Raw genomic sequence first — 23,165 nt, 5'->3', positions numbered from 1 at the left:
TTCATGGCATGTGCATCTTATTGAGCCTGGTGTCATCTACATGCAGGATCTAGCATTCTCACCGCACCACAAAATTATATGATCTGATATCTTGCCAACTTCGCCATGGAAAGGACTCTTACTGTTTTTGTAATGCAAATTAGCATTTCTCATACTAATAGAAAGTGTGTACTCATCTTTCTTCTTTCTTTTTTTTTATAAATTTATTTTTTATTGGTGTTCAATTTGCCAACATATAGAATAACACCCAGTGCTCATCCCGTCAAGTGCCCACCTCAGTGCCCGTCACCCAGTCACCCCCACCCCCCCACCCACCTCCCCTTCCACCACCCCTAGTTCGTTTCCCAGAGTTAGGAGTCTTTCATGTTCTGTTTCCCTTTCTGATATTTCCCACTCATTTTTTCTTCTTTCCCCTTTATCCCCTTTCACTATTTTTATATTCCCCAAATGAAAGAGACCATATAATGTTTGTCCTTCTCTGGTTGACTTATTTCACTCAGTATAATACCCTCCAGTTCCATACACGTGGAAGCAAATGGTGGGTATTTGTCATTTCTAATGGCTGAGTAATATACAATGGAATATTACCCTTCTTTCTTCTTGTTGACTTCAGAGGCATTTCTTCTTTTAAAATCCCTCCTTAGTTTTTAGAATCATCCTTTTAATAAGATATATATGAATGTGTGTGTGTGTATACATTTTAAATGAAGGATCGTTGATTGGAGCAGTTTTGGGTTTTCTTTCAGCAATAATTCTGGAGGAAAGTATTCCAAAGAGCCTGACTACCTACTTAAAATAATAAATAAATAAATATATAAATACATTCAAAAAATTCCACCTGATATTACAGTAATCTTCACTTCCCCCCCCCACAGACACACACATACACAATAATTAAAATATGGAAAATTGGAGAGCTATAACAGAAGAAAAAATATGGAAAGATTAAATTAAAATATGGAAAGATGGAAGAGCTATAACAGAAGAAAAAATAATACAGCTTCCTTTTATTTAATTACTATTATAAGCCAGACCTTCTGAAAACATAGCATATATGTATTCTCTAATTTAAAAAAAGAGAGAGAGAAGGGAAGGGCACCTGGGTGGCCAGTAAAGTGTCTAACTCTACCTCAGGTCATGATCTTGGGGTCTGGGATGAGCTCTGAGTCAGACTTCACACTCAGCGAGGAGTCAGCTTGAGATTCTCTCCCTCTTGTCCCTCCCCTTGCTTGCATACTCCCTCTTTCTCTCTCTCTCTCTCAAAAAAAAATAAAATACAAAAAATTAAAAATAGATAGTATTATTTAATGGATGAAGAGATAATAGGATTATAAGAGGTAAGAAAATAAAGCTATACACTCTAAAATTTTAATCAAGATTTTGAACCTGTAATATTTATAACAATAATACTCCTTCATCCACTCTGCCAATTCATGGGCAAATAAAATGTCATAAGGACAAACTGACTTGACTCATAACATAGAAAAAGGAGAAAGGTACTTGTTTTCTTGATACTTGATACTTATAGAAAGCTAATAGGAATTAGAGAGATTAATAAGGTGACACTTGAAAGGTGATTAAAATCCCATTAGAGGGATCCCTGGGTGGCGCAGTGGTTTAGCGCCTGCCTTTGGCCCAGGGCGCGATCCTGGAGACCCGGGATCGAATCCCACGTCGGGCTCCCGGTGCATGGAGCCTGCTTCTCCGTCTGCCTATGTCTCTGCCTCTCTCTCTCTCTCTCTGTGTGTGACTATCATAAATAAATAAAAATTAAAAAAAAAAAATCCCATTAGAAAGAGCCTGGACTAAAGTTTGGAACCGAGGCATACAGAGAACCACAAAGGCTGAAAAGACAGGTTGTATGTTTTGTTTCTCCTCTTTTTGACTTTTATGACTTTGGAGGGAGGCTCTTTTCTCTTACCTAGGAATACTCCTTCCATTTGTACTTCAGACTGCAACCCCTGTAGCCTGTGCAGGGATTCTTCTTCTTAATCTAGTTATTCCTTCCCTCTCTCTCTCTTGCCTACACCAACAATCTATCCCTTCCATATTAAATCATCCCTAAATACACAGAAAAAACATTATGTGTTATATCCTTTTTTAAAAACCCCTATAATAACCATTCATCTCATTCTAACTACCTCTTTGCTTGTTCTCCTTCACATGGCACAGGCTCTCTGAGTTTACTTTCTATTTTCACTTCCTTACTTGCAGCAATCTGTTATTCTGTATGACTCTGAAACCATTTTATCAAGGATACCAGTGGCCTCCAAGTGCTCCATTTGATTTGTTTTTTTTTTTTTTTTTTTTTGGGTCTCCACTGCTACCACCCTGGTTTAGCTCCCTAAATAGTCTCTCCACTCACTAGGCAGAGAGAACTTTTTTTAAAAAAGATTTTACTTATTTATGAGAGACAGAGAGAGAGAGAGAGAGAGGCAGAGACACAGGCAGAGGGAGAAGCAGGCTCCATGCAGGGAGCCCTATGGGGAATCAATCCCAGGTCTCCAGGATCACGCCCTGAGCTGAAGGCGGCACTAAACTGCTGAGCCACCTAGGCTGCCCCAGAGAGCACTTTGAAAAGCACAAATTTGGCAATGCCAAACACCCACCTAAAACAATTCAGTGGCTCCTCATTATACTTTGAAGAAAGCCAAGTCACTTTCCCAGGGCCTTCGAAGTTGAGCATCATTTTGCTCCTAACTAGTCACTATTCTGGGCTATTCTGACCCTATCAAAGGTGTTCTGCTTTGCCACATTCTTTTCAATTCTTTCCTGATTCAAGACACTTGCACTTGCTGTTCTTGTCTTGATTTTAATGTCACTTCCACAGAATGTCCACCACTCTTTTCTGCTCATTTTCCCTTTATCAATCAGAGCACCCTCATAGTGCTTTCCAGAACCTGTTGCAATCTGTAATTTTAAAGTTGTTTTTTTTTTTTTCAGTTGACTGTGTCTTTTCCACCAATCTGATTGAGAATAGATTATGTCTTTTTTTGTTTAGGGTTAAATTTGTAGAAACTAGCACTGAGTAGGTGATTAGTAAATATTTGTAAAGAATGAACAAACAGGGCAGCCCGGGGGGCTCAGCGGTTTGGTGCTGCCTTCAGCCCAGGGTGTAATCCTGGAGACCTGAGATCGAGTCCCATGATGGGCTCCCTGCATGGGGCCTGCTTCTCCCTATGCCTGTGTCTCTGACTCTCTCTCTCTCAAGAATAAATAAATAAAATCTTTTTTAAAAAAAGAATGAACAAACAAACACAATGCTGGTTCACAAGTGAAGCATTGCAGTTCATGTTCATTGTGTAGCTTTGAAATTCCAGATGGTCAGAAGAAATGCTCAACTAATGACAGGACTTTTCACAAATTTGATAGAAAAACATAGGTCAAACATAGTTCTTAATTCTGTTTCTCACATAGTTGAAATAACAGTTTGGTGGCTAAGAAACAATGCTAGTTTTCACTTTGTGGCATTCCCTCTCCCTTCTTTTGGTACTTCTAAAAATTACTTTATTATGAATTTTTATTTTCATACATTATGCTTGATAGTATAGATTGCCACCATACTTTTAGAAGAACATCCAATCAATATATGCCAATTTGTTTCTTTTTGAAATTTTTTTCTTAAGAGTATAATTAGGGAACCATGCAAGATATTTAAACTATACTCATTCTAATTTTAGTTCAAAGTAAAATGGCTAGAACAGCCTATAAATAAATAATAAATAATATAATATAATAAATACCCATCAGAAGAGGACTTTTTAAAAATCAGTATGGCTACCTAAAAGTATTATCATTCATTAAAATTATGTCAAATTATTCTTTTACATGATGCATAAGTTCAGCAGTTGCTCTGAATGAACAACCATTCCTAAATTTTAGTGACTTAAAATACCAATGGTTGTATTTTGCTTTTGCTTTGCATTGCTTGTGGTTTTACAGTATAAGGATAAGGTGAGATTCAGTAGGAATGGCTCATGTCTCCTGACAGTGTAAGTAGGAATTACAAGGTGTCTTAAGGCTTGGCTATAAAGTTTCAGGGTCACTTCTACCACAGTCTGTTGGTTAAAGCAAGGCACAAGGTGATGCGTATTCAAGTGTTGGGGAATTCAACAATTCATCATATTGTTGGAGAAATAGCAGGATCATGTGTCAAAGGGTTGGTGGACACAGAGGGGTATGATTCATTGGAGGCCATTCTTAAGAACCACACATGAGAAGAAAAATTGCTAACTGATATCATCAGAATATAAAAGAGTGGGTATCTGATGACTGTACTCATTTAAAATCATGCGTCTTTGTGAGAGAAGGTTAGATGTGTGAAAATAGGATTAGGGAGATATATGGATGAAAGGATGTTGACCCAAATGGTAAGGCTGGTTATGTCCATGTAGTATAAATTTAGATGTGTTTTAAATTTAATATCTTCTCATACATCCACAAAGGAAAAAATTTCATCCAACAAAAGAATAGCTCTTCACTAGGGAAAAGATAGGAGTGATAAATGCCCTCAATCAGTGTACCATCCATCTTAAAGTAACTGCTGCAACTTTTAAAATTTCATAATATATTACAATAAAGGTGAATACTTTAGAATCATATAAATAATAAGTGTTTTATTTCGAAAATCTTATGAACCATTTTCCCCAAAATAGACACCAATAAAAAAAATTCCTCATCAAAAACTTATTCTATTCTGCCTCAGACATGCTCTTTTCTCATCTTTTCTACTGACTTTGCAGATGAGAAAATACCAGCCCCACCCCCAAATCTCATTCAAGTTCCCTTTGTTTGTTTGTAGCATAAAGCTCAATTCCAAATCTTTGGATTGATTATTCATGAACTTCTAAAAATGCTATACTATCTTTCCTTTAAAGTAAACTTTTCATTAGTTAGAAAGTAGATTTTCTTAGAAATATTCAAGGAGTGTTAGGATGTGCTGATATGGTACCAGAGGAGAAGGATATTGAAGGCCTGGGGGTGGCTCCAGGTGTTAAGAAATTCTATCCTAAAGAATTATACATATTCGATTCCTTGCGCTATGGCAATAAAATCCATGGTAACACTTAGATTGAATGTAAGGATGTCCTGAGAAATTTCAAAAAAGCAGGTTTGTTGTTGTTGTTGCTTTTTTCCATATAACAAACAGAAACAGTATGTTTGTATCATCTTGTGAAATATGAATAAATTTCCTGAATTTTGTTGGTTATGGTTATAAATGTAAACTTAGTCTCTCTTTCACTTGTTTATAAATGTAAATTTTTTTTCAGATGTTAAGGACAAGAGTAAGATGACAATTTTAGTGCGTGTTTTATGTGTAATATTCTTCATTTTAAATATTCTTCTAATTATTGTCCTAGGTGAGTAAATTACATTTATATTTTTTACTTATTGTTTTCTGGGACTTCTTATCAAATGATCATTTTCTTTTCTGCCTCAAACATGATCTTTTTTCATTATTCACACTCTCTTCTCATTATTTGCACTCTTTTCTCATTATTCATGGGTATCCATGGGTATTCATTTCTCATTTAATGGGTATCAATGAATGAATAGTTATGAATTTCTTGACCTGTATAAAGCATGAGGAGATGCAAAAATGAGTAAGACAAAATCGTTCACCCTGATAATCTCACATTCTACCAACATTCCCATCACTATTTTGATATCTGTTGCATAGGTTAGTTTTGCCCATTTAAAAAATTTTTCAGGGCAGCCCGGGTGGCTCAGCAGTTTAGCACCGCCTTGGGCCCAGGGTATGGTCCTGGAGACCAGGATCCAGTCCCACGTCAGGCTCCCTGCAGCCTGTGCTCCCCCTGCCTGTGTCTCTGCCTCTCTCTGTGTCTCTCATGAATAAATAAATAAAATCTTAAAAAATAAAAATATTTCCATAAATAAGATCATACAATTTTTTGTATTCTTTGCATCTTATTTTCTTTTCACATCATGTTTGTATGATTCTTCCATACATAACATGTAGCAAAAGTTCATTGATTCATTGTTGAAGGGGGTTGGAATAATTTTTATGCAAAGAGAAAGATAGTAAATAAATTTGGCTTTGTTAGCCATACAATCTGTGTTACAATGTTCCATTCTGTATTGTAGTGCAAAACAGCCACATATGATATGTAAACAGTTGAGCTTGTCTGCATTTCACTAAAATTAAACATGGAAATTTGAATATTGTATACTTTCCATGGTCACAAAATATTATTCTTCTTATAACTATTTTGTTTTTCTATTTATTATTGTGTTGATTATTTTTAAAATGTGAAAACACTTTTAGCTCTGATTTTGGCCTCAGGTTGTAGTTTTCAGATCTTCACTATAGAGTATTTCACACTATTTATTAATTTATTAATCATTCTAGTTTTGATGGACATTCAGGTAGTGCCACATTTTGACTACTGCAAATTACGGTGCTTTTAACATCCTTATACTTTTAGACTTTTAGTGAGTAGCGGATATTGTTTGGGATATACTTATGAGAAAAAATTTTAAACCATGGAGTATGTATAGGTCAGCATTAGCAAATGAGTCCATAGATTGTAGATAATCCAACCAAAAGTGCATGACATACTGGTTGTTTAGCATACTGGTCAACACTTTGTTGTCAGTTTTACCCATTTTTGTCATTCTGATGAGTGTTAATACTTCATTGTGATTTTAACTGACATTTTCCTGATGACCAATACTGTTAAGTTCCTTGTCATATTTATTGCTCAGTTAGTCATAGTATTTTGTGCTGGGTGTATTTTAATACTTGATCTATATTTTTATTGAGTTAGCTCCTTGTTTTTTGGTTGATTCACAGATGTTCTTTAACATAATAGATAAAAGTATTTTGTATTTCTATTGTAAATATCTACCTTGTAAATTTGTAAGTATTGTAAAAATCTTCTTTATGATGCTTAAATTTCTTTTCTGTATGATGTCTTTCAGTGAAGAGAAGTTCTTAATTTTTAGGTATTTTTAATTTTTTAAAATTTTCTCTACCATTACTTTTACATCCTCTTTCTGAAATTTACTGTACTCCAAATGCATGAGAATATTACTCTAGAATTTCCATTGTAACATTTATTATATTTTTTTAATTAATTTCAGATCCAAAACTATAATGCTTTTAAAATTGATTGTTATTAGTGTTTGGGTATCATGTCAAAATGTATTTTCCTTCATTCACTTAGTCTTCTGATCTGGAGCAATTTATTAAAATCGATAGTTTACAATTCAGTCCTGATATTGTGAATCCTGAATTAGGAAAATTGTATAATGGCATGTATCCTTCATTATGGTATTCTACAGAGCATCTTCAGTGCCCCCAAATCTTCTTTGCCCCATGTATTCCTCTCTCCTCAAACCACAACCACTGACAATCACTAACCTTTTTACTGTCTCCATTGTTTGGCCATTTCCAGAATGTCGTACAATTGGAATACAGTATGTAGTCTTTTCAGACTGGCTTTTTTTCACTCAGTAATATGTACCTAAGGATCCCCTGTGTCTTTTCATGGTTTGAGAGGTTTTGTTTTATTTTTTTGTTTGTTTCAACTGAATAATATTCCTTTGTCTGGTGCATCACAGTTTATTGATCTGTTCACTTACCAAAGAGCATCTCGGTTGCTTCCAAGTTTTGGCAATCCTGAATGAAGCTGCGTTACCAAAGAAATGTATGGTTTTCATGTGAACATAAGTTTTCAACTCTTTAGGGTAAATACCAAAAAGTGCAATTGCTGAATTGTATGATAAGAGTTTTTAATTTCATGAAAAATCTCCAAACTGTATTTTAAAATGCCTATACCATTCATTGTGCATTCTCACTGACAATGAATGGAAGTTCCTGTTGCTCCATATCCTCACCAGCACTTGGTGTGGTCAGTGTCCTGGATTTCAGCTGTTCTAAGTATGTAGTATCTCATTGAGGTTTACATTTGCCTTTTCCTCATGGCACATGATGTGGAGCATATTTTCTTCTTTTTATTTGCCATCTATCTATCTTCTTTGCTGAGGTGCCTGTTTAGGCTTTTTGACCATGTATTAATTAGGTTGTTTCTTTTCTCATGGTTGAGATTGAAGTGTTCTTTATATATTTGGATAATAGTCCTTCATCAGACAGGTCTTTTGTAAATATTTTCTCCCAGCCTGTGGTTCTTCTTCTCATTCTCTTGACATTGTTTTTCACAGAGAAAAAGTGGTTAATTTTAATGAAGTCCAAGTCCAGCTTATCCATTATTGATTTCATACGCTGTGCCTTTGGTGTTTATCTAAAAAACCATCACCATGTCCATGGTCATTAAGGCTTGCCCCTATGAAATCTTCTAGAAGCTTTTCAGTTTTGTATTTACATTTAGGTCTTTGATATGTTCTGAGTTCAGTTTTGTGAAGGATGTAAGGTCTATGTTTAGATTCATTTTTTTGCATGTGAATGTCCAGTTGTTCCTGCAACTTAGTTGAAAAGACTATCTTAGCTCAATTATATTGCTTTTGCTCCTTAGTCCAAGTTCAGGTGACTACATTTATGTGAGTCTATTTCTGGTCTTTCTACTCTGTTCCATTGCTTTGTCTATTCTTTCATCGATACTACACTGTCTTAGGGATTACTGTAGCTTTATAGCAAGTCTCGATGTTGGTAGTATCAGTCCTCTCCAATTTTTATCTTCTCCCAAATTGAGTTGGATATTCTGTACGTTTTGCTTTTCAATAAAAACCTTAAAATTAGTTTGTTGGTATTCATAAAATAACCTGCCTAGCTTTTAATTGGGATTTCATCAAATCTATAGGTCAAGTGGGTAAAGAACTAACATGTTGACAAGATTGCATCTTCCTAATTATTAGCATAGAATGTCTCTCTTAAAACTGTTTAGTTCTTCTTTGATTTTGTTCATCAAAGTTTTGTAGTTTTCCTCATATAGATAATATAGTACATATTTTATTAGACATACTTAAATATTTAATTTTGGAGGGTTCTCGTGTAAATAATATTTTGTTTTTAATTTCAAGTTACACTTCTTTATTGCTGGTATGTGGGAAAACAATTGACTTTTGCATGTCAACTTGTATACTCCAACCTTTCCATGATTACTTATTAGTTTTCAGTTTTTAGTTCTTTCAGATTTTCTATAGAATGATCATGTCATCTCTGAACAAAGACAGTTTATTTTTTCCTTTTCAATGTGTAGACCTATGATTTTCTTTTCTTGCGTTATCATATTACACAGAACTTTTAGTATGATTATTGAAAAGTAATGGTGAGAAGGGAAAGCTTATTCCAGTGGGAAAGCCACCAGTTTCTCACCATTAAGTATTACATTAACCGTAGGTTTTTTTTCTTTTTTTCTTTTTAATAAATAGTCTTTATTGAGTTGAGGAAGTTCCCTTCTATTCCTAGATTACTGAGAGTTTGTGTCATAAGCGTTATATTTTTGTCATATATTTTATTCATATGTGATAGATTTTATTCATTTGATCATGAATCATGTGATTTTTCCTTCTGAGCTGTTGATATGATGGATTACACTAATTGTTTTTCAAATGCTCAACCAGCCTTGCAGATCTGAGATAAATCCCATTTTGTATAAAATTATTTTTAAATATTTTTGGATTCTAAATAAATAAATAAGTAAATAAATGAATAAATAAATATTGTTGGATTCAATTTGCTAATATTCTGTGAGGATTTTTGCATCTACGTTCATGAGTGATATTGGTCTGTAGTTTCCTTTTCTTGTAATATCTTTGGTTTTGATATTAGGGCAATGCTTGCCTCATAGATTGAGTTGAGAAGTATCTCATCTGCTTCTATCCTCTGAAAGAGATTGTACAGAATTTGTATAATTTCTTCTTTAATTTTTTGGTAGCATTCACCAGTGAAATCATCTGGGCCTAGTCCTTTCTGTTTGAGGACATTACTAATTAGTCATTCAATTTCTTTAATAGATACAGGACTATTCAGATTGCCTGTTTTTTCTCATTTGAGTTTTGGAAGATTGTGTTATTCGAGAAATTGGTCCATTTTGTCTAGGTTATCAAATTTTGGGTCATTGAGTTATTCATAGTATTCTTTTATTATCCTTCAAATTTCCATAAGACCTGTAGTGATGTCCCCTCTTTCATTTTTCATAGTTAGCCTGGGTAGAAGCTGGCAGGTCCTATTGTTCTTTGCAAAAAACAAGCTTGTGATTTTGTTGATTTTTCTCTGTTAATTTCCTTTCAATTTCATAGATTTTTACTATAATTATTATTTCTTTCCCTGTTTACTTATGTTTACTTTTCTCTTCTTTTATTAATTTTTTAAGATGAAAAGTTAGATGATTGATTTTAGATACTTCTTTTTTAAAGTATGCTTTCAATACTATGTATTTTCCTTTAAGCATTGCCTTCGCTGCTTCCCAGAAGTTTTGATAAGTTGTGTTTTTATTTTTCTTTAGTTCAAAACATTTTGAAATTTCTCTTGAGATTTCTTCTTTGGTCCATGTGCCATTTAGAGTAGTGTTGTTTCATCTATATGTTTTGGGGAATTTTTCAGCTTTCTGTTATTGACTTCTAGTCTAATTCCATTGTGATCTGAAGGCAGATATCATGATTTCCTTCCTTCTAAATTTGTTAATGTGTGTTTTATGTTTAATCATTAATTTAAGCAACTTATCTTAATCTTCATTTGGAAGTTTATGTAAGCATTCAGATTATTTGCAAATAGAAATGCTTTTATTTAATATGTTGAAATCTTTATACCTTTTAGTATATTGCCTTGGTTTATTGGCTTGAAATTCCAGTACAAGGTTAACGAGAAGTAGTTAGGGTTGCATCCTTATCTCATTCTTAATTCCATGAGAAAGTTTTTAAAATATTTCTCCATTAAGAATGGTTACTTGTAGAGGCACTTGGGTGGCTCAGTCAATTGAACAGCCAAATCTTCGTTTCAACTCAGGCTGTAATCTCAGGTCATGAGTATGGAGTCTGCTTCTTTTTCTTCCTCCCCTCCCACCCCTCCCTCAGCTGAGGAACACACACATTCTCTCTCTCAAATAAATAAATAAATAAATAAATAAATAAATAAATAAATAAAATCTTTTTAAAAAAAAAAGATTACTTGTAGATATTTTTATTCAAATTAAAGGAGTTCTCAGGTCATGAGCATGGAGTCTGCTTCTTTTTCTTCCTCCCCCCCACCCCTCCCTCAGCTGAGGAACACACACATTCTCTCTCATAAATAAATAAATAAATAAATAAATAAATAAATAAATAAATAAATAAAATCTTTTTTTAAAAAAAAAGGTTACTTGTAGATATTTTTATTCAAATTTAAAAATTTTTTTTAAATTTATTTATGATAGGCACGCAGTGAGAGAGAGAGAGGCAGAGATACAGGCAGAGGGAGAAGCAGGCTCCATGCACCGGGAGCCCAACGTGGGATTCGATCCCGGGTCTCCAGGATCGCACCCTGGGCCAAAGGCAGGCACCAAACTGCTGCGCCACCCAGGGATCCCCTATTTTTATTCAAATTAAAGGAGTTCCCTTTAACTCTTAGCTATCAAAGAGGTTTTACTCTGAAAGAGTATGAAGTGTTATCAAATATTTTATTTCCATCTTCTATGGTACATAGTTTGTCTTTTTTCTGTTACTGTGTTGCATTATATAGAATTTTTTAAGTGTTAAACTTACTACATTTTAGGAATAAATTCAATTTGATCATACGATAATAACCTTTTAACACTCTTGAATTAAACTGGCTAATATTTTGGGATGCCTGGATGGCTCAGTGCTTGAGCATCTGCCTTCAGCTCAGGGTATGATCCTGGGTCTGGGGATTGAGTCCCACATCTGGCTCCCAGCAAGGAGCCTGCTTCTCCTTCTGCCTATCTCTCTGCCTCTCTGTGTGTCTCTCATGAATAAATAAAAATCTTTTTAAAAATTGGCTAATATTTTTGTTTATATATGTACATGTGTTCATGAAAGACTGAATTGTAATTTCCCTTTCCTATAATACTGTTGTTAGATGTTCAAATTAAAATAATGCTGGCTTCTAAAAATTGAGTTGAATAGTATTTCTTCCTATTACATCTTCTGAAGGAGGTTGTGCAATATTGTTGTTATATCTTCCCAAATGATCAGACGTGTTCATAATTGAAGCCATCTGGACTGGGATATTTCTTTCTGTAGAATTTTTTGTATAATTTTTAAACTTAAATATTTAATTTTTACTAGAGAGTTTTCATATTTGTTACTTTTCCTTGGTCAGTTGTGCTAAGTTGTATTTTTTTAAAAATTATCTAATTCCTGGTTTTACTAACATGTTTCTTTATGTCTCTCTTTTAATTTTTTTTACCAGTTTATCTTGTGTTCCATCCTCTTTCAGATTATTTAAGAAGCCAAATTATGAGTTTGTTGACTTTTTAAATTTTACATTAATTGTCTATCCAATTGATTTATGCTCTAATTTTTTAATATGTGTCTTTCTTTCTGCGTTGTTTTTAATTCACCACTCCCTTTGATTCATGCACTATTTAGCATGATAGTATAGTATCCAATAGGTAGTATCCAATCAATAGGTAGTATCCAAAATATATAAAGAACTTATAAATCTCAATACCTAATAAAGCAAATGATTCAATTAAAAATGAGCAGAAGACATGAACAGATATTTCTTCAAAAAAGATATACAGATGGCCAACACACATATGAAAAGATGCTCATTATCACTTATTAAGGAAATACAAATCAAAACATCAAAACTACAATGAGTTATTCCTTCACACCTTTCAGAATGGCTAAAATCCACAACACAAGAAACAATAGGTGTTGGTGAGGATGTGGAGAAAAATGAATATTCATGCACTTTGGGTTTGGAAAACAATAGGGAGTTTCCTCAAAAAGTTAAAAATAGAGCTACCTTGTGCTCCAGCAATCACAATCCTGGGTATTTACCCAAAGAATACAAGAACATTAATTCAAAAGAATAGACGTACCCGCATGTTTATAGAAGCATTATTTGCAGTAGCCAAGGTAAAGAAGCAGCCCATGTGTCCATCAATAGCTGAATGGATAAAGGAGATGTGATATATGCACAGAATGGAATATAATTCTGCCATGAAAAAGAATGAAGTCTTGCTATTTGCAATGACATGGATGGAGCTAGAGAGTATAATGCTAAGTGAAATAAATTAGAGAAGAAAGATACCATATGATTTCACTTATATGTGGAATTTAAGAAACAAAACAAAGAAGCAAAGGGGGGAAAAATAAGAGAGAGAGACAACCAAGAAACAAATTATTGGGGCTCCTGGGTAGCTCAGTTGGTTAAGTGTCTGCCTTCAGCTTAGGCTCAGGTCATGATCCTGGGGTACTGGGCTTGGGCCTCATGGTGGGCTCTCTGCTTGATGGGGAGCTTTCTTCTCCCTCTCCCTCTGCAGCTCCCCCTGCTTGTGCTCTCTCACTTGCTCTTATAATCCCTTGCTCAAATAAATAAATAATTTTTTTTTTAAAAAAAGAAACAACCTCTTAATTATACAGAACAAGCTGATAATTATCAGAAGGGAGGCAGGTAGGGGATGGTTGAAATAGGGATGAGGATTAAGGTGTACACTTGTGATGAACACAGGGAGATGTATGGAAGTGTTGAATCACTATATTGTACATTTGAAACTAATGTAACACTGAATGTTAACTAACTGGAATTTAAAAAAGAAAAAGGTGTAAAAGTTTTACATTCTATAGGTACTTGGCATCATGTGACTATAGGTGATAATTTAACTGTTTTACCTTCACATACTATAGATCACCAGCATCTCATTTATGGTTGGTGTTTGAATCAATGCCTTCAAAGTGAATCACGTGGACAACCAATACCATAGCTCATCATTAAGGTTTTGTGCCTTTATTTTTTTTAAAGATTTTATTTCTTTATTCATGAGAGACACAGAGAGAGAGACAGAGAGATAGAGAAAGAGAGAGAGAGGCAGAGACACAGGCAGAGGGAGAAGCAGGCTCCATGCGGGGAGCCCAACGTGGGATTTGATCCTGTGTCTCCAGGATCACACCGTGGGCTGAAGGTGGCGCCAAACCTCTGAGCCACTGGGCTGCCGGTTTTGTGCCCTTAGATTCACTTTTGGTACCCAAAAGAAAAAAGACACTGAAAAAGTTACAAAAATAGGACTTTAGCATGGGAATTAGGAATAGCATGACTGTGGAAGGAGTTGAGGAGCAACGGTCTGGAAAGCTGGAGGAGAAATAGTCACTAGTGATTTTGGCTGAAAGCACTAGTGAGTTTGGAGAACCTAGAGATTAGAGGAAGATCTAAGAATACATCTGGATGCTGAGACCACTAAAGGCAAATTCCTTAAAAGGCCTGCGAAGTTCATTTTACCTAATTCTCCAAGGATAAAGGTTCTGTTTTACCTCCACCTTCAAAATCTCATCTGGGTTCTTTTCAGTGGTTAACTCAGAGCCATACAGTGATGGTCGTTCTAGTGGACAATAAGCAATCAAACACACATACTCTTAATTACATATTCTATTTTATTATTTTCATTGCTTTCTTATACATTAAAACATATGCCCTAGAGTATGACAGTCTAACATAAATTAGTATTTTTATTACCCCCAGATAATGCTAGGATTTCATTATATTTCACTTACCCAAAAGTGGTAAAGGTGATTTAACACAAGTAAAATATCATGAAACGGATGTTGTATCACTGGGGTTGGAGTTGAAAGGAACATCAGTGTCCTGTCAAATCCTGAACTGTTGTCATTTAATCTAACATGAAATTTGTCTTTCAGCTTGTTATGTGATATGCAATTCTGGTCATAATCATAATTTTTTACAACATAATCTTGTCTTTCCCCATTGATCTCAAAATACTGTAGCACATTATTTCATCTGGCCCTTAATATATGTGTTTGTCTCATCTCATTTCTAGTTTTAGAACATAGGAGTACTCAGTATTCCTGCCCAGATGATTGGATTGGTTTCCAGAACAATTGCTATTATTTTTCTAAAGAAGAAGGGGATTGGACTTCAAGTAGACACAACTGTACAAGTCAACAGGCTGACCTAACTATGATTGATACCATGGAAGAAATGGTAATTAATACACAATTCTTACATTTCTTAAATAGGGACTTTGGAAATATTCAAATGGTATTACGATTTCTAAAATTTTTCACATATGCCTGTCTATGCAGAAGATTTTTAGAACATGCCACGTGAGATACAACTGAAAAACCTGGTGATGTTTGGTTTGAATAGTGTAAGACTTGTATCAAGTAGTACACTGGATAGCTATCTTTGTATTTTAAGGAGTATAAAAAGAAGAACTTGAAAATATTTGGAATCCTTTTTAAAGGACTTTTAAAAGTCAGTACACCAGTCCAGGGACTTTTAAAAGTTAGTACACCACGAAGACAGAATTGTTTCAGGAAGGATGGGATTCTTAAGTCTACATCCTTTGAGAAAAGTACCTCTGACTTCTCAGTCTTCCTTTGCTTTCTCCAAGGTCCCATATCAACTTCCATCAGAGCACTAACTACCAGTAATAGAATAGATATGTAACTGAAAGTCTTTTTAGACTGAAGTATGAGCTAAAAGGCCTGTAAACACACACTATGTTTTATTTGAAATTGCCGCATTTCTATACCATAAAGGCAGGTACAAATTAAAAGCTTAATGGACATTTTTTAAATAAATGTTGATTACATACAAAAATTCTATGAGTAAAGGAAATCTAGAAATTTAACAAAGGTTTGTGAAGCTAAATACTTCTGGACTTGGACTAAAAATACTAATAAATACTTCCTTGAGTCATTTATGTGCTAAGCATATATATTTACTCTTGGTTAGTCTTTTTAAAAGTTAAAGTCAAAATATAATTTCACTCATGTGTGAGATATAATAAAAAACAAATGAATAAATAAACAAATTCTTGAATTGTCCTTTACAGTTCCTCTTGGGAGAAAATCCCTAAACTAGCAGCAAGATGGAAAAATGATGAGTACTAATAACATTTTGAGAGATAAAGAAATAACAAGGCAAAATATTTTTAAAATCTTCATTTATAGGAATCTTGTCAGCAAAGGCTAACAAAAATAGTGCATATCATGGAACACAAAGATATAAGCACACCAAAATAATTAGTTTTGAACTTGAGACATCATTAAATATATCAGTTAATAATGACTATACCCTTGGGATCAAGAAAAGAGACTTTGATCCTACAATTTCCTAATATAGCTTGAAGGTCATCTACCTATATGTACTACTACATAACTTGGGCCAAATTTAAGTGAGTGACAAAATAATGTAAAGCTATCTGTAAAGGAGTGATAAAAATAATATATAGAAAAATTTTAAAGGACTGTTTATTTAAAACAACTTAATTAAATGTTACATATGTTTACTTAGATTACAAAATCTTTTCCTTAGTTAAAATGAGATATAGCTTCTGTCATGAAATATTTTTCATATATATTTCCCCTTACATAAAGTTATCTTATATCTTTAACAAGAAGCCACGAGTGTTTTTTTAGTGAGCAAATAATAGTTAATATTTTTTGAAGAACAGGCTTTAGGAAGCTCACCTCCTGGTTCCCTGATACTAAGACCACAACTACTTAAACTAATCCAATTTTCTTAGTTATCCAATAACATATAGAGTGTTGATGGCCAATACATTTATCCTTTCTCATATTTTTTTTCTGTCTTCAAGCAAGCTCTTTCTAAAGTCTAAAATTTGAATTGCCCTCTTCTTCCTTCTTCTTTGTCCTCTTTATTTACCATGGAATATTCTACTCCTCCTTTCCAGATATACCTCTTGGAGCACATCCAATAAGCAAGTGCCCTATAAAGATTCAGATATTTCTTTCTTGTAAACTAAAATTTCACTTTGTATTTATTTAATTCATAATCTTCTATTCGTCCAGAAGGATATTTTCTAACTCTATGTTTACATAAATTTCTTCACTATAAATGAAGCCCTGTAAATCCAGGGAAAGTGTTTGATTAATGTGTTCTTTTATAAACTCAAAACTTAGTTCAATAAGTTAAATATTTTTTTCAAATACATTTATGAAATGATGGAGAAAATAGTATATTAAAATGCCAAAGGTTATTAGTGTCACTGTTAATAAAAATGGACCGTAGTGTTGTGAACTGTATCCCTTATATCTATCATAAAATTGAAACATGGAGTGGTACAATGTCAAACTTGTGGTTTACCAGGTATTTAGTGGCATAATAGACTCAATGACTTTCTGTGTCTAATTCTATGGCTAAAAAGGCTCCAAGGCAACAAGAAATTTCCACGTTGAATGAAAAGGGTGAACTATGAGGATAAAATCGTATTTTTCTCCTGAATGATCTCTTTAGAAATAGAAATTTGGGGCAGAAAAACAAAATTTGAGAATTAAATTCTAAAGGAATTGGATAGATGAAGGGTGTCTGTGTGCATGTGGGCGCATCAATGCACCTCCATGTGGATAAGCAATCTTATTGGGAGAGTATCTGAAGTATAAAACATAATATTAAAAATCAATATACTAGTATTTACTGGGAAGTGAGAAAGCATTATAGTACATATCTGATGATTAGAAAGGCTGTGCAAGAAGTCAATTGCAAACTCTGGCTTTCCAGGAGTTTACAGTGTTAAGATCCTGGAGGAATAGATTTCCATATTGAAATTTTATCAATTTGGAATCAAAAAGTATCTTAAGGAAAACTTATCTCACATATTTGCTTACAAGTAGGAAAACTAAGGGTCAGAGGATAAAATATTTTTTTCAAAATCCTATAGCTATTTTCTGGTGAAGCAGCAGTTGAACATTTGTTGCCTTGCTTTTCACAACCTCCAAAGCAAGGGAGACACAATAGGTTGTAGTAAAAGCTAAAAAAATAAAACAAAATTTATGTTGTCTCTAAAGAATTTTCTTAGGCGATACAAATGCACTTCTGATCACTGGATTGGACTGGAAATGACAGAAAATAAATCAGGACGATGGGTAAATGGAACCATATTTAAGAAATGGTGAGTTTCTTTCTTTTGGAGATTATTAAAAATTTGGATAACATAACCTTCTCCAGAACCTTTGGGTGTATGTTGGAAAAAGTGAGGGAGGGAAAACTGTATTATGTATTGAGATTAGTTCCAAGAAATCAACCAGGGACTTTGGAAATCAGGAGATAAGAGGGAGATCTTAGTTCAGTATTTTGAAAACAAAGATCTGAGATTTATAAACACAAACCAAAAAAAAAGAAAATCCAAAAAACATTTGCCTGATTTTTAACCTGTCTTCTCAAATTTATATCTATTCTTCAAAGTTCATGCTGCCTTTTTGCTGACATCTTTTACAGTTCAAGTTAAACTTAACTGTTGATTTTAACCTGATTTTATTTGAGCTTCATATCTTCCATTTTATACTTCCATTATATCTTCCACATATGATCTTAGCATAACTACCCCAATGGTGACTGCCAGCCACTTACTATTTAGTTTATATTAGAATTCCTCAACAGCAACACAACTGACATTTTGGACTGAATAATTCTTTGTTGTGGAGAAGGGGTGCTGTTTCATGCATTTTTGGATGTTAGCAATATCTCTGGCTTTTTCTATTAGGCAATCCCTCTACCTGCTTTGTGACGACCCAAAATGTCTCCAGATGTTGCCAATTGTGACTTGTGTATGTGTGTGTTGGGAAGCGAAGTGGAGAGCAGAAAGCAAAATCGCCTTGTGCTAAGAATTATTGGTTTATATAAATTGGTAGTTCCACTGATTACACATCACTATCTTTTTTTTTTTTTTTTTTTTACACATCACTATCTTAACATCAGTTTAACAGTTATAAAAATTCTTGGACGAGAGACTCTTTCAGTCTAATTTGGTACAGATATCTTCCTCTGTATCAGAGAAGACTGCCACAGCACACTTTTTCAGAACTCTGTACAGATACTTTAAAAAATTGGGTCATTGGGCAAGTGAGAAATCAGAGCATTTTTTTAGTAAGTGATGTTTAATCCCTTGTAGGTTTCTTGTGAGAGGAAATGAAAAATGTGCTTACCTCGATGATGATGGTGCAGCAACAGCTAGATGCTATGCAGAAAGAAAATGGATCTGCAGGAGGAAAATGCACTAATGTTTCTATAGTGGAATTACAACATGGGTACCCATGATTTTTGTAATATTTTTTCTTTCTCTATATATAAGTTAATTTTTCACTGCTTTAATGATCTAACCTGGTAATACATCTTAATAATTATTCACATAATTTCCTTCAACTTACTTTATTTTTCAGATGACCTGGATCTTTACATTTTTACATCAATTTTAGAAGACTCCTGTACTTACATGGGCTCTATAGATCAATTTAAGAAGTGTTGTATTGGGACATCTGGGTGGCTCAGTGGTTGAGCATCTGCCTTCAACTCAGAGCATGATCCCAAGTCCGGGAATCAAATCTCTCATTGGTCTCCCTGTGAGGAGCCTGCTTCTCCCTGTGCCTGTGTCTCTGTCTCTCTCTATGTCTCTCATGAATAAATAAATAAAATACTTTAAGAAAAAGTGTTATATTTATATTATTTCTTTACTCATTTGTAATATGTAACTGACATTGGTGTTTTTCTTCTTATATGATTTATAGTTTTTCTAGCCAGTCATTGCATGTTATTTATTATGTGTGTCCTCATCAAATGTATCTGGCTTTTACAATTATGCAATTTTATTATTTTTTAAAATAGTTACTTTTTTGTGGAAATGTAACTGCATTATTCTTCTCCTGCTCAACATACTTTCTGAAAACTCATAATTTCTAATAATTTGTGGATTTTTTTAAAATGATAAAAATAGCATCTAATAATAAGTTTTATTTTTTTCTTATAACTACTACTTAATTCTTGTCTAATTAAAATTTGTAGAACTGCCAAGACAATTTGGGCTGTGAATATCTGAATTGTCTCACATTTTAAAGAAAATGTTTCTAACATTTCAACATTATCAGCATTTTATTTAATTTTTTATGCACCTTTTTTAGGTTAAGGCAGTTCTTTTCTATTCCTGTTCCTTAAAAAGGTTTTTTTAATAGAAAGGGACTTTGAATTTTTTTAAAATTTTCTTGTATGTTTTTGTTTTCTTTATCTGTTTTGATGTTCTTTCTTAATCTTTCAATGTTAATGACACATGTTTTCTAATGTTAAATAACTACTTTGAATTCCTAGATAAAATTCAACTTGGTCATTATGTCATATCATATTTATTCTCAATTGATTTATTCTGTTATTTATTTTTTAATATTCCTGTGCCTAAATTCATGAATGTACTTGCCCTGAAATTTTCTCTGGAGGGATTATTGGGATTATTGTTGCAATAATTCAATGAAGATATGATGAGAAGATGTGTTGTTTCACATTGATGAAATTGTGAATGGTAAATTTAAAGTCTAAAAAATTTAATTATTGTTCATATTTTGTGCATATTTTAGATGAGATTTACATTTGTGATTATCAATGCATTCCAGCCCCAACCTTTGAGTCACAGGAAAAGAATATTTATGAAAATATGATATAAATGTAATCAGAATGAAGTAAATGATACTAAGCAAGTGCAGACTCAAGGAGATCCATGTTGTTTCAATAAAAACAAATTTCTAAGAGCCGTGATAGTGTGAGTAATAATAGCATTGCTACCTTTTTCTTTTTAATTTATATTTTTTGTTTTGTTTGTTTGTTTGTTTTTTTATGGAAGCTTAGAATGCAATATTATAACAGTTTAAATGTACAACATAGTTATGTAACGTGTATATACATTGACAAAGTGATCCCATGATAAATCAAGCTACCTTCTGTCACCCTACAGTTGTTACTTATTAATAAGTATATTCCTCATTGTATCCTCATCTCTTATTTATTTTATACATGGAAATTTTCCCCTTTATAACTAGAAGACTACCCGTTATGCTTTTTTTTTTTTAGATGTTATTTATTTATCCATAAGAATACACAGAGAGGAGAGAGAGAGAGGCAGAGACACAGGCAGAGGGAAAGGCAGGCTCCATCCAGGGAGCCCGACGTGGGACTCGATCCTGGGTCTCCAGGATCACACCCTGGGCCAAAGGCGGCGCTAAACCGCTGAGCCTCCAGGGCTGCACCCCCACCACTGTTTTTAAGATACTTTTTTCCATTGTTACCTTTTACTCAGGAGAAATGAAACTAGTCAGGAAAGACACTCTTACCAGGAAAGAAGCAGGAGATGGTCCTTGGACCTGAGCAGGAAGAAGCAATGTGTGGACGTTATGAAAAACCTGCTTGCACACTCACTGGACAATAAGCAAATGCATAATCGATCTCCTCTATCCACTATTCTGAATATTTATAGATAAATCATAACACCTCTCATGAGCTCATGAATTTTGTAATACATTTTAATTAAATTGTTTCTTTAAACAGAAGTTCTGCCAAAAAAAAAAAAAAAGAAAAACAAAAACAAAAACAGATTTCCAGGATCTGTCAGACCTAGTAGTGTCTTTACAAGACCGAAAATTTATCAGTCAGTAATTACACAGGTTCATTTCGGTTGAAGATAACAATTGTGTTCATTTATTTAATAGCTATTTATGCATATTTAATATGAAAAACAATAAATGCTACTCTGTATGGTAGTAGTAATATTTATAAGTTTTAGTCATGTGTAGATTTAATAAATTCCTCTTCTCTTTTATGAGTTTCATTATGTCCCCAGGTTGAAGTCCTAACCCTCAGCCTTCAGAATGTGACCTCATTTAGAAATAGACTCATAGAAAAGGTAATAGATAAAATGAAATCATTAGGATGAGTTGAAATCTCACTAATCTATAAGACTGGTGTCCTTATAAATAAGGAAAATTTGAATTTAATGACAAATACAAAGAGAAGACTATGTGAAGACACAGGGAAAAGGTGGCCATGTGACTAAAGTGATGTATCTAGAAGCCAAGGAATGCCAAGGATTCACCAGCTATCATGAGAGACCAGAGGGGCAAGAGAGGATTCTCCCCTGGAGCAGTCTGAGAGAGCACGACACAACAGACACTTTGATCTTGGATTTCTAGTCTTCAGAACTGTGAGAAAATAAAATAAAATTCTGTTGTTTTAAGCCACTCAGTTTTTGGTACTTTGCTATGGTGGCCCTAACAATCTGATACGTTGTTTAGCAAGATCAGCTTGCTTCCATTTTTCTATTCCATCTTTCTCTGATACAAGCCTGAGCTGGAATGTCCCTTCCTTGTTTCATTCTTTCTTTAAATGAAGGAAAATGTGTCCTCCGAGCATCTCCGTCTAGTCACATCTTGTTTTATCTACCACTCCGCAAAATGCACACAAGCAGCTCTCACCAAGTAATGCCAATCTGTGTTTGCATACCCAGTGAACGAGCTTCAGTTAACGTTTCACATGTTGTCTCAAGCAGAATTTAAAATCATGTTTCTATTTCTTCTTCTTTAAATACTATCTTCTAAGTATTCTGTGATACCCTATTCCCCTGGGATTCCTCCTTGCTCCTGACCTCTCCTCATTTCAATTTCTTTTTTTTTTTTTAAGATTTTATTTATTCATTCATGAGAGGCACCTAGAGAGAGGCAGAGACATAGCCAGAGGGAGAAACAGGCTCCCTCTGGGGAGCTTGATGTGGGACTTGATCCCAGGACCCCAGGATCGCAGCCTATGCCGAAGACAGATGCTCAACTCCTGAGCCACACAAGCATCCCTCCTCTTTTCAATTTCAGTACACACTCTGTTCCTGTCATATTATTCTGTCTTCCTGAAGCTTTAGGCCTTTCTCTACTCTCTTCTCACTCCTTCTTAGGGAATTGCCTTCATACATTTAGGATCAACATCTACTCTAAGAGATCCTATACTGACATATTCAACACCAATACCTTCTCTAAATTCCAGATTATCTAACTACCTATTCCATGTCAACATCTCAATTATATCCTTTCTTTCTTCCAAATTTTTACTTAAACTCTAGTTAGTCAACCTATAGTGTAATATGGGTTTCAGGAGTAGGATTTGGTGATTCATCACTTACATACAACACCTAGTGCTCATGACAAGTGCTCTCCTTAATCCCATCCCCCATTGAGCAAAGATTATAATATATAATCTTTCCCTCAAAATATGGCCCTTCTCAGCACACCATCCAACT

At 34.0% G+C, this 23,165-nt stretch overlaps 1 protein-coding gene across 5 annotated transcripts in view; it reads left to right on the top strand.

Annotated features, from left to right (window-relative positions):
- CLEC2B (C-type lectin domain family 2 member B) overlaps positions 1-20,377 on the top strand; it is a 54,830-nt gene extending 34,453 nt beyond the window's left edge. For 4 of the 5 annotated variants that reach the window (XM_038576756.1, XM_038576758.1, XM_038576760.1 and 1 more), the window contains 5 exons: positions 5,271-5,360; positions 14,919-15,082; positions 17,914-18,017; positions 19,017-19,152; positions 19,285-20,377. In XM_038576756.1, coding sequence (XP_038432684.1) covers positions 5,271-5,360; positions 14,919-15,082; positions 17,914-18,017; positions 19,017-19,125 — 467 coding nt within the window. In that variant the 3' untranslated portion in view covers positions 19,126-19,152; positions 19,285-20,377. Of the gene's footprint in view, positions 1-5,270; positions 5,361-14,918; positions 15,083-17,913; positions 18,018-19,016; positions 19,168-19,284 lie in introns of all 5 variants that reach the window. The other variant, XM_038576757.1, reaches the window with a different exon arrangement.
- The last annotated feature ends 2,788 nt before the right edge of the window (positions 20,378-23,165 follow it).

The sequence above is a fragment of the Canis lupus genome, chromosome 27 (assembly GCF_011100685.1).
Source record: "Canis lupus familiaris isolate Mischka breed German Shepherd chromosome 27, alternate assembly UU_Cfam_GSD_1.0, whole genome shotgun sequence".
Classification (NCBI taxonomy): domain Eukaryota; kingdom Metazoa; phylum Chordata; class Mammalia; order Carnivora; family Canidae; genus Canis; species Canis lupus.
This window is presented reverse-complemented; position numbering and strand designations above follow the sequence as displayed.